Consider the following 16,620-nt stretch of genomic DNA (forward strand, 5'->3'; position numbering starts at 1 on the left):
AATAAGAAGACAAGCCATAGACTGGGAGAAAATATTTGCAAAAGACACACCTAATAAAAAATGGCTAATCCAATATATACAAAGAGCTCTTAAAACTCAAAAACTAACAAGCTAACTTAAAAATGGACCAAAGATTTTAAGCGATGCCTTGCCAAAAAGATATGCAGAAGGAAAATAAGCATATGAAAAGATGCTCCACATCATGTTTTCAGGTAAATGCAATTTAAGACAACAATGGGATATTACTACATACCTAGTAGTATGGCCAAAATCTGGAATACTGACAACACTGACATTATAACCCAGAAATAATGCTTATTGGTATTTACCCAAAGGAGGTGAAAACTTAGATTTACACAAAAACCTACGCATGGATGATTATAGCAGCTTTATTCATAATTGCCAAGACTTGGAAACAACCAGATGTCCTTCAATAGGTGAATGGATAAATAAACAGTGATACATTCAGATAATGGGAAATTATTCAGTGCTAAAAAGAAATGAGGCAGCCTGGGTGGCTCAGCCGTTTAGTGCTGCCTTCAGCCCAGGGTGTGATCCTGGAGACCCAGGATTGAGTCCCATATCCGGCTCCCTGCATGGAGCCTGCTTCTCCTTCTGCCTGTGTCTCTGCCTCTCTCTGTCTCTGTGTCTCTCATGAATAAATAAATAAAATCTTTTTTAAAAAATAAAAGAAAATAAAATACTATCATCTGCATTTTTTAAAAAATGAATAAAAAATAAAAATAAATGAACTATCAAGCTGGGAAAAAACATGGAGGAAACTTATGAGCATATTACTAACTGAAAGAAGCCAATCTGAAAAGACTAAATATTGTATGATTCCAACTATATGACATTCTGGAAAAGACAAAACTATGGAGATAGTAAAAAAGATCAGTGGGTGTTGGGGGTTATGGTGGGAAGAGATTAAAAGGCTGCATAGAGGATTTTTAGGCCAGTGAAAATACTCTATACAATACCAAATGATTGTATATGTATATGATATGTGTATGATAAATGTCATTTATATTTATCCAAACCTGTAGAATGTACAACGCCCAGAATGAACCCTAATATTAACTATGGACTTTGTCACTGTAAGTCCATCAGTTATAACAAACATACCACTCTGGTGAAGGATGTTCATAGTGGAAGAGTCTATCCATGTGTGAAGGCAGGAGGTATATATGGCAAATCTCTGTACCTCCCTCTTAATTTTGCTGTGAATCTAAAACTGCCCTTACAAAATAAAGTTTAAAAAATTAATTAACTAATTTAAAGAGAGATATACAGATAACATATAGGCATTAGTATAATGCAAATTAAAACCACAATGGGATATACCCCAGGCACCTCTTAAGGTAAAACTAATCATACCAAGTTTTGATGAGGCTGTGAAATACTTCTTTGAACTCTCATACACCTATGGTAAGGAATATAAAATGATACAAATACTCTGGAAGACAGTTTGACAGTTTCTCAAGAAGGAACATATGCCTACCATATGATTCCATTCCAAGAAAAATGAAAGCATATGTCCACACAAAGCCTTGTACCCAAATTCTATTTTTTAAGTTTTATTTATTTAATCTCTACATTCAACATGGGGTTTGAACTCATAACACCAAGATCAAGAGTTGCATGCTCTTCCAACTGAGCTAACCAAGTGCCCCCTTGTACCCAAATTCTTATAGCAGCTTTATTTGTAATAGCAAAAACCTGAAAACAACCCCAAAGTGTATCAACAGGTGGGTGGATAAAGAAATTATGCTATAACCACACAGGGGAATGAAACCTGGCAATAAAAATAATGAACTATTTATACATGCCACACCATGAATGAGTTTCAAAATAAGTATACTGTGTGAAACTCTGACAGAAAATAATACATTCTGTATGATTCCATTTATATATTAAAAAAAACAAGGTAAAGTAACAAAAAACAGATCACTAATTGCCTAGCATATGGAGGAGGGAGGTGGAATAAGGAACATTTCGGGGTGATGGATATGTTCACCATTTTTATTGGGGTGGCGATTTCACTGGTATATACATATGTCAAAATATATCAAAATCAATGAGCATGTTAATTATACTTAATAGAAGTATCTATAAAACAAAAACAGCAAAAAAAATAAACTGCATATCATATGTTCATTGTGGAAACATTACTCTGATAGACACATTGTTAGGCACGAAAAGGGTAATGTTACTCATGAGAGTTAACCAACTTGGTATTTCATTAAAAATACTTCATGTATCATAGCTAGAAATGGAATTTATTCAATGCCTCTTTACTAAGGAGAAAGGGTAAATCTACTAGGAAACATAGAAAGGATGATGAATCACCTTCTGATTAAAGTGGTTTTGTCCCAGATCCCTCAATCTTAACTACTGCATTATAAAAACTATTGTTTTCAACTCATCCCTCCCTATCACCACTTTTTAAGATAACCTGATAACACTATGGCATGTGTTCTTTCAGGATATTACCCATGTGAATACAAAGTACATCTGGGTATCCATTCATACAGATCTATAACTCTGCTAAATACATAAGATTATATAAGGAAACAAAAAAAGGACCTTGACCACATAGACCTTTCATTCTAGTGGACAAGACAGAGGAACAGCTATTTACTAAATTTGTCTAATGTTATTCTTCAATGTACACACTTCTGCATTTATCCTAACTTTCTTGGGTATTTCTATATGACTTCTACAACTATTGAGTTAGGATTTTCATTATTATTAACAATTATCTTGAAAGAATTTTTTATTGTCTTTCTAGCATCATCCAGGAGATAGACTGACTATATCACTTATAATCCAACCAGGACAAGGAAACTACTGTGGATCTTTCCAAAAGACAGAATCTAACACTGGCATTTGTTAGAAGATTGACACACTGAGAATTCAAATAGGAAAAGGCAGGAAAACTCAGAGAATAGAAACCACAGGAAGCCATCCTTATGCTTACCCCTATGGAGGAGTGACAAAGGATAGAAGCTACTATCAGAGACCAGAAACTGGGGCCACCTTGTAGCACCTAGAATAAGACTGGAGCCAGGACCATAAAGGAATATTGAAGCCAGGCAAGAGAATCAGCCATTGTTGGATATGCTAGAGGAAGTAGAAAGAAGGGGTGTGCCTCCTCTCACCATCCTCACATTTGTCCAACCTGCAAAGAAAGGAAAGAGCAAAGATACCCAGGAGAGACTGTTTTGATACAGAATAAAGCTAGGAAATGGACTCTAAGGCAAATAGGTAATTGATCAACACACAGACCAAGGCAAATACTCCAGTTAATAGATAGTTGGTCCCCATATAGGAAGTGGAGAAGTCATCAAATTTTTCCATAACTTGGTTAGTTCTTAGTTCATGTTTACAGATCAGTATTCTACTTTTTTATTTGACTTCTGGGATTCTCAATACCAGGAAGATAACGTCCCAGGGAACAATCCTAGATATTCCAGCACTGGCAAGATATTCCAGCTCTTGAGAATTGTGTTTTAATAAATTACCATTAGAATGTTTAATGTGAAAATAGGAACTGAGGAATGAAGAGAACGGAAAAGAACAAACTGCAGCATAATGTGTCAGAGAATTTATTTTCTTGGCTAGATACTTTGGGGAATTACACTGGTGCTCCAATTACTATAATCCCCAATAAAAACTCACATCACTTTCCAAAAAGAAATGATTTGGGGATGAAGTTCCCTGAGACCATGGTTTAGATGGGCTTGTCTTATGTGTTCGTACTTGCCAAACACATCTTATTTTGTCTGGAGAATAATTTGGATAGACAGCTCATCTGTGTTTATCACCTGGCATTCAGTTGGTTAGGAACTTGCCTGAACAGTATTTTAGTTTCTTGGCTCTCTGAGTTATCCTGCTCACTGCATAAGACAATTTCTTCCCATAGCCTTATCTACTATTGTTGAATGATGGAAAAAGTGTTTCTGTCTGAAAACCCTGGTCAAAATTCAGGATTTAAATTCCATGTGTCATTGTGACGTTAGTAGGAAGACTGAGTTACTTCTTTGTTATGCAGAAAGATACCCTCCCCCATGTAAGTAAGCAGTGATGGAGGTTCAGTTCATAGATGTTGAGTGAATTACCCAGTTTCATCTTTTATCCAACAAGAATCTTAATGTCAATACAGGAGAACTGCTTGCTTCAACAGATCTCTCCTGGACATTTAGGTATCAACAAAGAGAAACAACTGAAATGCTCCAGAGCAGTGAATCTCAAATGCCTGTTTACAAACCTGTGCTAGATCAACGATCTCATAATCACCAGAGGAATTTGTGTAAGTAAGAAAGAGAATAAATAAATAAAACGGGATTTCTGGGCCCCACCCAAATCAGTCAGCCCATGAGATAATCATTTACTGTGGCTCTCAGGGGCCCAGAGATTTATGATTAAAAAAACTCTCCTCGTGTTTCTGCCTTGGGAAACAATGCTCTGGAGTATCTCATACAGTCTATAAAGGTACTCAGAATGTGCTGCTTTAATTCCAAGATGTTATCAGTGTCAAAAGAAAGATACATTGCACATGTGCAGAAAATTTCTTACCACCATATTAAAATTGTCACAGACAAGAGGAACTTAAGCAGACATGATAACTAATGTAATGTGATATTTGGGGTGCCTGGATGGCTCAGTTGGTTAAGTGTCTGACTCTTGATTTCGCTAAGGTCATGATCTCAGGGTCATGAGATTGACCCCTGCGTTGGGCTCTGCACTCAGTGCAACATCTGCTTGAGATTCTCTTTCCTTCTCCCTCACTCTCTCTCTGTAAAATAAATAAATAAAATCTTTAAAAATAAATAAATAAATAAATAAATAAATAAATAAATAAATAAATAAATAAAATGTGGTATTCTAGATGGAATCCTGGAATAGAAAAAGCATTATTAGGTAAAAACTAAGGAAATCTGAATAAAGTATGGATTTTAATAATGACATGTCAATACTGGTTCATTAATAATAACAAAGGCACCACACTGATAGGAGATGTTAATAATGGGGAAACAGGGTATGAGTATGTTGGAATACTGTACTCTATTTGCAATTTTTCTGTAAAGCTATAACTTGTAAAATTAAAAGCTCATTTTAAAAATACATCTGTATGTATCATGATGTACAGATCACAAAGTATCTAAATCTACATTATCCATTTTAAATTCAAAAGAATTTATGCCGGTGAGAATGGGGCAAATTAACAAGGCAGGAAACAACAAATGTTGGAGGGGATGCGGAGAAAAGGGAACCCTCTTGCACTGTTGGTGGGAATGTGAACTGGTGCAGCCACTCTGGAAAACTGTGTGGAGGTTCCTCAAAGAGTTAAAAATAGACCTGCCCTACGACCCAGCAATTGCACTGTTGGGGATTTACCCCAAAGATACAGATGCAGTGAAACGCCAGGACACCTGCACCCCTATGTTTATAGCAGCAATGGCCACGATAGCCAAACTGTGGAAGGAGCCTCGGTGTCCAACGAAAGATGAATGGATAAAGAAGATGTGGTTTATGTATACAATGGAATATTACTCAGCTATTAGAAATGACAAATACCCACCATTTGCTTCAACGTGGATGGAACTGGAGGGTATTATGCTGAGTGAATTAAGTCAGTCGGAGAAGGACAAACATTATATGTTCTCATTCATTTGGGGAATATAAATAATAGTGAAAGGGAATATAAGGGAAGGGAGAAGAAATGTGTGGGAAATATCAGAAAGGGAGACAGAACGTAAAGACTGCTAACTCTGGGAAACGAACTAGGGGTGGTAGAAGGGGAGGAGGGCGCGGGGTGGGAGTGAATGGGTGACGGGCACTGGGGGTTATTCTGTATGTTAGTAAATTGAACACCAATAAAAAATTTAAAAAATTAAAAAAAAATAAACACAAATTAAAACTAAAAAAAAAAAGAATTTATGTATGGGACTATTAGTACTCCCATTTTACAAATGAGAAAATAAAAGATTAGAGAAATTAAAAGATCTGGCTGATAGCATAACTTGTAAATGCTTGAGTAGAGACTCTCGTCTACCAGGATTTCTCAAACTACTACCCAGTTTCCCTGACAATTAACATCTTAAGTCAGTATGGTAAATTTATTACAATTAATGAATCAATATTGACATATGCATATTAACTCAAGTCCATACTTTATTCATATTTCCTTAGGTTTTACCTAATGTCCTTCTTTTTCAGGATCCCATCTAGAATGACACATCACATTTAGTTGTAATGTCTGTTAGGGGCTGATTTGTGCCCCTCCAAAATTCATATGTGGAAGCCCTGATCCCTTATTCCTCTGAATGTGACCTGTATTTGAAACTAGGGCCTTTAAAGAAGTGATTAAGTTAAAATGAGGCCATTAGGGTGAGCCCTAATCCAATCTGACTGGTGTCCTTATAAGAAGAAGAAATTTGGACACACAGAGAAATCTCAGACATGCTTACACACAGAAGAGAGAGCATGTGAGGAAATGTGGCCATCTGCAAGCCAAGAAGAAAAGACTCAGAAGAAACCAAACCTACGTATAACTTGACCTTGGATTTCTAGCCTCCTGAACCATGAAAAAATAAATTTTGCTGTTATTTTGTTATGGCAGCCCTAGCAAGCTAATACAATGTCTTGCTAAAAATAAATCATCTGTGGGCACTTTTTAATATTAAGATTTCAATGTTCCTACCCATATTTTAGATTCAGTTATGTGTTGTGGTGATGAAAAAGAATCTATTTCAAGCACACTGATGCTTGCTATAATCAACCAATTTTGAGAACACTGTTCTAAGCCAATGCTTTTAAATCTTCAGTGCTCCTAGAAATCCTTTGTGCCTATGGATCTAGTTAAAATGAAGATCTTTCTGTTCCACCCTTAAAGTTTCTGGTTAAGTAGGTACGTGAAGGGTACAAGACTATTTGAACAGGAATCTGAGGTGATTCTGATATAAGTGGTCTTTGGATCACAGATTGAGAAACACTTTTCTTTCCAGTCCAATGTACACCAAAGAGGCACATATTCCCCAGGAGGGAACCCAAGATGATCTACTGAGGTTTGAAGAAGGTAATTTAAAATGTCTATTTACATTCTTAACACATTCTTTTAAAACCTCAATGTCTTGTGTGTTTTATTACAAATATATTCTATACATTTGGAAATTGTTAACCAAGAACATAGGTAGATGATAATGATGATGATGATGATGATGATGATGATGAACATAGATAGATAGATATAGATAGATAGATGATAGATAGATAGATAGATAGATAGATAGATAGATAGATAGATAGACAGAAAATGAATTTTCTGAAGGTTTTCTGCCTGGAGAAACAACCTGTCTGAGGACACTTTCTTCATATGAAATAATAGGGTTGGCACAATGGAAGTCTTGGTCAAAATACAGGTGTCCCTGCTATCTGAAACTAGAGCATTTTTATGAAGCCTTTCATAAACTGAAGTGGCATGAAATGAAGAGTTTTTCATGCTTTCTGAAAATTTGCATTATGCTATTTCACTGAAATGAAAGACAGACATTAGTACAGAAGTGGCTTTTGTAAAAGTGAAAATTCACTTCAGATTTCTTTCAGTAAACTGAAAATGGAGCTAATGATCTATCATGTCTACATGATGAAGCCTCTGAAAAATCCCACAAGTACCAGGTTCACAGAGCTTCTGGGTTGAATACATGGAGGTTTTGGGAGAGTAGCACCCTGGAGGGCATGGAAGCTCTATGCCCCTTCTCTAAACCTTGCCCTATGCATCTCTTCCATCTGGGTGTTCCTGAGTTATACCTTGTTATAATAAACTGGTAATCTGGTAATATAGCCTCTTGGTCAGAAGCACAGTTGACAGCCTGAGTTTGTGACTGGCGTCTTAAGTGGGGGAGGGGGCAGCCTTGTTGGACCAAACCCCTAACCTGTGGGACCTGATGCTATCTCTGGGTAGATAGTGTCAGAATTGAGTTGAATACTTGAACACCCTGCTGGTGTCTGAGAATCACTTGTGGTATAGGGAAAAACCTTCACACATTGAGTGACCAGAAGTGGTGGTTTTTTGTGAGTAGTAAAGGAGATTTACAAAATAAAGAAGCACACGGCCTTATGTAAAAAGAACAAAACAGGGTTTTTCCATTACATCATCCTGGTGAGTGTGAAGTGACAGCTCATTGTAGTTGTGATTTCAATTTCTTTAATACCTAATGATGGTGAGTACCTTTCCTGTGCCTATTGGACATTTATAAATCTACTTTGAGAAAATGTCTATTCAAGGCATTTGCCAATTTTTTAATTGGATTGTTTATCTTGTTGCAGTCAGAATATAATTCTTGATATATTCTGGATACTAAAGCCCAATTAGACATATGATTTATAGACATTCTCTCCCATTCTGTGGATTTTCTTTTCACTTTCTTCAAAATGTCATCTGAAGCACAAAAAGTCTTCATTTTTATAAAGTCCAACTTCTCTTTTTTTGTTGTTGACTATGCTTTTGGTGTCATATTTAAGAACCTATTATTAAATCCAACCTCATGAAGATTCATCTCTCTGTTTTTACTTGAGTGTTCTATTCTTGACTTTTACGTGTAAGTCTTTGATCCAGTTTTTAGTTAATTTTTGTTTGTAGTGTAGGATAGGGACTAAACATCTTTCTTTTGCATGTGGATATCCAGTTGTCCCAAAAACTTTTGTCAAAAAAATTATTCTTTTCCCCATTACATAGTCTTAGCAACCTTATAGAAAATTAACTGATCATAGAAATATGAGTTTATTCATGGACTCCCAATTCTATTTCATTGTTCTATGCATCTATCTTCATGCCAGTACCACACAGTTTTGATTACTGTAGCTTTGTAGTAAGTTTTGAAATGGAGAAATGTGAATTCTCTTTGTTCTTTTTCAGGATTATTTTGGCTGTTCTTAGTTCTTTAAATCTCCATATTAATATTTAGGACCAGTTTGTCAATTTTTGCAAGAATATTGGGACTTGAGCAGGATTGCATTAAATCTATAGGTGAATTTGGGGAATATTACCATTTTAACAACATTAAAACATCCAATTCAGGGGCACCTGGATGGCTCAGCAGTTGAACATCTATCTGCCTTTGGATCAGGGCATGATCCTGCAGTCCTGGGGATCGAGTCCCACATCAGGCTCCCTGCATGGAGCCTGCCTCTCCCTCTGCCTATGTCTCTCTCTCCCTCTGTCTTTCATGAATGAATGGATAAATAAAATATTTTTTAAAAATCCAATTCATGAAGAGATGTCTTTCCATTTATTTAGATCTTTTAATTTCTTTCAATGATGTTTTATAGATTTGAATGTACAGGTTTTACTGCTTTGTTAAATTTATTCCCAAGTATTTGATTCTTTTTGATGCTAATATAAGTGTAATTACTTTCTTAAATTCATTTGCAGATTGTATACTGATAATGTAAAAATATAAATGAATTTTTTACATTGCTCTCAAATCCTGCAATCCTGCTGAATTTATTGATTGCCTCAATACTGCGGTTTTTTTAGTGGATTATTTAGGTTTTATAAATACAAGATCATGTCAACTGCAAATATAGATAGTTTTACTTCTATTTTTCTGCATGAATATATTTTCTTTGTCTTGCTCAATTGTCCTGACTAAAACTTCCAGTACAATGTTGAACAGAATTGGTGAGAACAAACATCCTTGTCTTCTTCCTAACCTTGGGGGGAAAATATCCATTCTTTCACCATTAAGTACAAGGTTGGCTGTAAGTTTTTCATAAATGCCTTTTACCATGTTAAGAAACTTCCTTTGAATTTTGGGTTTGTTCAGTGTTTTTTTGTTTTTTTTTTTATTTGACTTGAATTTATTATTATTTTTAAAGATTTTATTTGTTTATTCATGAGAGACAGAGAGAGAGAGAGAGAGAGAGAGAGAGAGAGAATGGCAGAGGGAGAAGCAGGTTCCATGCAGGGAGCCTGATGTGGGACTCGATCCCAAGTCTCCAGGATCACACCCCAGGCTGAAGGCAGGCACTAAACCCCTGAGCCACCCAGGGATCCCCCTGTCGAGTGTTTTTATCATGAGTGAGTATTGGATTGCCGACAACTTTTTTGTATCTATTGAGATGATCATGTATTTTTGTTTCATATTATATTAATATGATGTATTACATTATTGAGAAGAATATTTATTCTTCTGTTGGATGGAGTATTCTATAAATATCTGTTGGGTCTAGGTTAGTCAAGTCTTCTATTTCTGATCATGCATCTAGTTGTTCTACCCATTATTGAAATTGGAATACTGAAATTCAATTACTGTTGTTGAATTGTCTATTTCTTCTTTCAGTTCTGTTAGTTTATGCTTTGTGTATCTTGTTGGTTGCATATATAATTATTCTAACTTTTGGATGGATTGGTCTTTGCATTATTATAAAATATCTCTTTTTGTCTCTCATAATAATTTTTGTCTTAAGGTCTCTATTAGTTTCTTAGGACTGCCATAACAAATTACCACAAATTAAGTGACTTAAAACAACATGAATTTATTCTCTGATAGTTCTGGAGGTTAGGAGTTTGAAGTCAAAGTGTCAGTGGGGACATCTGCCTATATCCAACTTCTGGTGATTACTGCTGATCCTGCATATACCTTGGCTTGTATATGTATTATTCCAATCTCTGCCTCTGTCATCACCTGATATTTTTTCTGGGTCACTGTCCAACTTTCCCTCCTCTTAAAACAACACAAATCATTGAATTAGAACCCACCATAATCCAGTATAGTTTCATCATAACTTTGTTATGTTCACAAAGACACTATTTTGAAATAAGGTCACATTCAGAGATTTCAAAAGGACATGAATTTGGGAGGGACACCTTTCAACCCAATATAGTCTATTTTGTCTCATATTATTATAGCTACTAGATCTAGATCTCCCTTTGTTTTGTTTATGTAGTTATCTTTTGCCATTATATTAGTTTTGACCTATCTGTCCTTGGAAATTCAAGTGTATCTCTTGCAGGCAACATATAACTGACTCACTTAAAAAAATATTCTATCAATCTCAGCCATTTAATTGGAGTGCTTAGTGCAATACAGTTAATGTAATTACCGATAAGATAATACGGATAAGGTAATAAGGATATATGTGTGCCATTTTGCCATTTTTTTCTTGTCTTTTGTTTCTCTCTATACCTCCATTACTGCCTTTTTGTATGTTAAACAGTTTCTGTAGTGTCACTTTAATTCCCTTGTTATTTCCTTTATTATAATTTCTTTTATTTATTTGCTTAGTGGCGACCCTAGTGGTTACAATTAACATCTAAATTCTTTTTATTGGAGTTCTATTTGCCAACATAACATCTTAATTTAAAACAATCTAATATCACCTTGATTTTAATAGGAGGGGCAGCCCAGGTGGCTCAGCAATTTAGAGCCACCTTCAGCCCAGGGCGTGATCATGGAGACATGGGATTGAGTCCCACGGCCGGCTCCCTGCATGTAGCCTGCTTCTCCCTCTGCCTGTGTCTCTGCCTTTCTCTCCTCTCTGTATATTCTCATGAATAAATAAATAAAATCTTTTAAAAAAATTTTTAATAGGATACAAAATGTTGCTTTTTTTATTCCATTTTTTCTCCCTCTTTTGTGCTTTATTGCATACAAACAACATCTATATAAATGCTATACCCCAAAAGACAATTTTATAATTATTATTTTATGTAATTGACTTTTAATTAATATAGAAGAAAAAAGAGTCACAAAACATACATTTATACTGTCTTCTATTAATCTGTGTGGTTACCTTTATTGGTCTATTTCCTCATGTGGATTTGAGTTATAATTTAGTATCTTCATTTCAGCCTGAAAGACTCTATTTATTATTTCCTGTAAGGAAAATATGTAAGAATGTTCAATTTTTAAGTGGGAATTACTTAATTCCTCCTGTTTTTGACAAACAGTTTTGCAAAATTTTTAATTCCTACTTAACAGTTTCTTCTTTCACCACTCTGATTGTGTCACCTGACTTCCTGCTAGCCTCCATTGTCTCTGAAGAGAAATCAACTATTAATCTTATTGAAAACTCCTTGTATGTGATAAGTCACTTTTCTCCTGCTACTTTCAAGTTTCACTGTCTTTGATTTTCATTAGTTTAGTTATGATGTGTTTAAGTATGACATTTTCTCTTTAAGTTCATTGAGCCTCTTGGATGTATAGATAAATGTGTTCCATCAAATTTGGGGAGTTCTTAACAATAAAATACCTAGGAATAAACCTAACAAAAGAGGAGGAAAAACCATAAAACACTGATAAGAGAAATTGAAGCTGACACAAAGAAACAGAAAGACACTCCATGCTCATGGACTGGAAGATATTGTTAACATGTCTATACTACCCAAAACAATCTACACGTTTAATGCAATCCCCATCAAAACACCAATAGCATTCTTCACAGAGCTAGAACAAACAATCCTAAAATTTGTATGGAACCACAAAAGACCCTGAATATCCAAGGCAACCTTGAAAAAGAAAAGCAAAGCTGGAAGCATCACAATTCCAGACTTCAAGTTATATTTTAAAGCTATAGTGATCAAAACTGTATGGTACTGGCACAAAAATATACACAGAAATCAAAGGAACAGCATTGAAAACCCAAAACCCAGAAACAAACCCACAAATAGATGATCAAATAGTCTTCAACAAAGCAGGAAGGAATATCCAATGGAAAAAAGACAGTCTCTTTAACAAATGCTGTTGGGAAAACTGGACAGCAACATGCAAAAGAAAACACTGCTCTGTTTTCTTACACCATTCACAGAAATAAACGCAAAATGGATTTAGACCCTAAATGGGAGACCTGAAATCCTCAGAATCCTAGAGGAGAACACTGGCAATAACCTCTTTGACATTGGCCATAGCAACTTCTTTCTAGATATGTCTCCTGAAGCAAGGGAAATAAAAGCAAAAATGAACTATTGGAACCTCATAGAAATGAAAAGCTTCCGCACAGCAAAGGAAACAATCAACAAGACTAAACGGAAACCTACAGACTAGGAGAAGATATTTGCAAATGATCTCAGTCATAAAAAAGAATGAAATCTTTCCATTTCCAGTGACATGGATGGAGCTAAAAGTATTATGCTAAGCAAAATAAGTCAGTCAGAGAAAGACAACTACCATGATTTTACTCATGTGGAATTTAAGAAAAAACAAAGGGGAAAAAAAGAGAAAGAGAGAGGCAAATAAAGAAACAGACTCTTTAATTATAGAGCACAAACTGGGATCCCTGGGTGGTTCAGTGGTTTAGCACCTGCCTTTGGCCCAGGGTGTGATCCTGGAGTCCCAGGATCAAGTCCCACATCAGGCTCCCTGCAGAAGCCTGCTTCTCCCTCTGCCTGTATCTCTGCCTCTCTCTCTCTTTCTCATGAATAAATAAATAAAATCTTAAAAAAATATATAGAGCACAAACTGATGATTACCAGAGAGGAGGTGGGTAGTGGAATGGGGGAAATAAGTGATGGGGATTAGGGAGGGCACTTGTTTTGGTGAGCACAGGGTGATGTATGGAAGTGTTGAATCACTATATTGTACATCTGAAACTAATATTTCACTGCATGTTAACTAACTGGAATTTAAATAAAAGTTTTAAAAATTTGGGGAGTCCTCAGCCATTATTTTTCAAGTATTCTTTTTTCTCCTTTTTCTCTGTCCTTGTCTTCTGGGACTCTATGCATATGTTGATATGCTTGCTTATGTCACAGAGGTCTCTGAGGCTGTACTACTTTTTCCTCATTCTTTTTTTTTTTTTTTTTTTTTTTTTTTTTTTTAGTTCCTCAGACTCACTAATCTCATATGACCTATCTTGACTTCACTGATAGTTTCTTCTGTTTCCTCATATCTGTTGTTAATCCTCTCTAAGTGAATCTTTCATTTCAGTTATTGTACTTTTCAACTCTAGAATTTCTACTTAGGTTTATATTTGTTGATATTCTCTGGTGAGATATTGTTCTCATATTTTTCTATGGTTTCCTGTTTCCTATGTAGCAGATCGTATAATTGATAAAACCAGGAACTGGAATCCAACCAATAACTAGACTCCAAAGCCAGATCACTTAACCCAGTACTATACTATCTCCTCTTCATATAATATGTATCACAGATCACTTCCCTTATAATTATGATTTTTGTCTTCCCAGTTATACTGAACAATTTGAGAGAAGGGATGATGTCTTGTTCACCCCTTTATTTCCTGTGTGATGAACAGATCCTAAACCAGTAAGTATTCTGTAAATGTGTGTTGAGTGTATGACTATAGGGATGAATCAATGAATGGCTCCTTTAATGTGTTTTCTGAGCAATCCTGATCTATTTACTATTTAAATGATTTGAATCTACAAAACACACAGATAGGCAAGCATACACACACACACAAACTGTAAGCTAACAGGTTGGTTATACTTTTACCATCTCGAGGTCTTTTACTTCTATAGTTTAAAAAATTACAAGGAAGTGCCACTTAGTATTTGTTCTATAATACTGTGGTGATAATGAAGCATCATCCAGGGAATAAAATCATTAGAAATATATAGTTAAGGATTAGTTCAGTAATAAAAATCTCAAATGAAAATAAATATTAAATCAAATACTAACATGAAATAAACCTCGATTATTATACAACTTTATTTAGAGATTGTCGAAAGTCATACGTTGCTGACACCCAGTGGTAATCAGATATAAAACAAGCTTGTTTTATATGATTTTCATTTATAAATACATTGAATAGTCTTACTATCTTTATTTTATATTTATATTTTATTTTTATATACATAATACTTATTTGACAAAATTTGAAAAGTAAAGAAATTTAAGAGAATATTGTTTACTAGCATATGAAAAAATAACTGCTCTATTCTTTTAAGGCAATTTTAAACATACCTGAGGTCTTACCAATAGCGTTTTCAGAGTATCCAAATACACAGCCTAGGTGTACTTTTTTTTTATGTTTAGCACATAAAAAGTAATATCTATGTAATATTAAAACTATGAGGGAGGCAAATAAGACAGCAAAGGAAGTGGTTTTCAAGAGGGTATCATCTGATAATGTTTTGCATCGATCTAGTGCTTTAATCTCTGCAAAGCATTTTAAATGCCTTATATAATATCTCAGTGCAACATAAGAAGTTATCTCTTTTCTGATAAAGCTAATGTGAAAGTATTAAATAACAGAATTAATAGTCTTTTCTAATATTCTCATGTCTTAATTGCTTACCTGATAAAAGCACACTGCCACCATCATACATCTTGCCTCTTATCCGAGGTTTGAATACTCTATTGTTGTGTTTAATGTCACGGTGGCAGCTGCTCTTGGAAACTGTCAACTGAAAAACAAAACCACATTCAAAGACATCTGGAGGAAATGGGTATTTGCACTTGTAGATAGCTAAAGTAAGGGAGAACTTCACTGTGATGTTTTAGCTTTAAGTGGATCTCATAGTGATCATAGGCCTTCATGTCATGGTCTAACATAAATTTATCATTAAAAATAATTTTAAATACCGGAAATTTTTTAAAAATATAATAAGCCATGGTATGTCACTCCCTCAAAAAGGGTATTTTAGTCCAAAAATATATATATAAAGACTCTTAACTCTGGGAAACGAACTAGGGGTGGTGGAAGGGGAGGAGGGCGGGGGGTGGGGGTGAATGGGTGACGGGCACTGAGGGGGGCACTTGACTGGATGAGCACTGGGTGTGATTCTGTATGTTGGTAAATTGAACACCAATAAAAAATAAATTTATTATAAAAACAAAACAAAACAAAAAAAAATAGGAATGAAATAAATCTGTATCTAAAGGGCAATCCTTCTTAAGAAATGACATTTAGCAATTATACTATTGTATTTTTCCTGCCTTTTTCAAACTGGTGAACACATGATCAAGTACAAGTGATTAAAAACTCCACCTCTATAACGCATTGTTATATCTTGCCCTTTGTCAGTATTTGGAAAATGCAGCTGCCACATGAGAGGTTGCTTATACTTAAACAACATATACTTTAGGGAAAGAAGCATATACTTCATATAATATGTGAAGCATATTATACTTTAGGGAAAGGGATTAGAATTCTATGAAGCATATACTTTAGGGAAAGGGATTAGAATTCTATGGAAATTCTGATATATGTATGTACAAAATTCTTCATTAGTTACAAGGAGATACACAAATAAGGAAATATTTGGTACATCTTATGTGTCAAGAATTGAATTGTATTTATAATCTCATTAAATTCTCACAATCATATGAAATAGATAGTAATATTATCCTCCCCCCATTATAATTGAGAAAACTGAGGCATGGAAAGTTTAAGTGACATTCCTAAGGTTATACAGCTGGCAAAGGGTGAAGAAAATATTTGACAACAAAAGGTATGAATCCAGAGCCTGCACTGTTAACCAAAATGCTATATAACTTTGGACTTGGGGGGATCCCTGGGTGGCTCAGCGGTTTGGTGCCTGCCTTCTGCCCAGGGCGTGATGCTGGAGTCCTGGGATGGAATCGAGTCCCACGTCGGGCTCCCTGCATGGAGCCTGCTTCTCTCTCTGCCTGTGTCTCTGCCTCTGTCTCT

General features: G+C 35.2%; 1 protein-coding gene across 1 annotated transcript in view; it reads right to left on the reverse strand.

The window, feature by feature from the left end:
• Positions 1-15,326: 15,326 nt before the first annotated feature.
• Positions 15,327-16,620, reverse strand: part of IL13RA2 (interleukin 13 receptor subunit alpha 2) — a 106,731-nt gene continuing 105,437 nt past the window's right edge. The window contains exon 8 of the mRNA XM_049107644.1: positions 15,327-15,373. Within this exon, the coding sequence (XP_048963601.1) occupies positions 15,342-15,373 (32 nt within the window). The 3' untranslated portion in view covers positions 15,327-15,341. The remainder of the gene's footprint in view (positions 15,374-16,620) is intronic.

Source organism: Canis lupus, chromosome X, assembly GCF_003254725.2.
Source record: "Canis lupus dingo isolate Sandy chromosome X, ASM325472v2, whole genome shotgun sequence".
Lineage (NCBI taxonomy): Eukaryota > Metazoa > Chordata > Mammalia > Carnivora > Canidae > Canis > Canis lupus.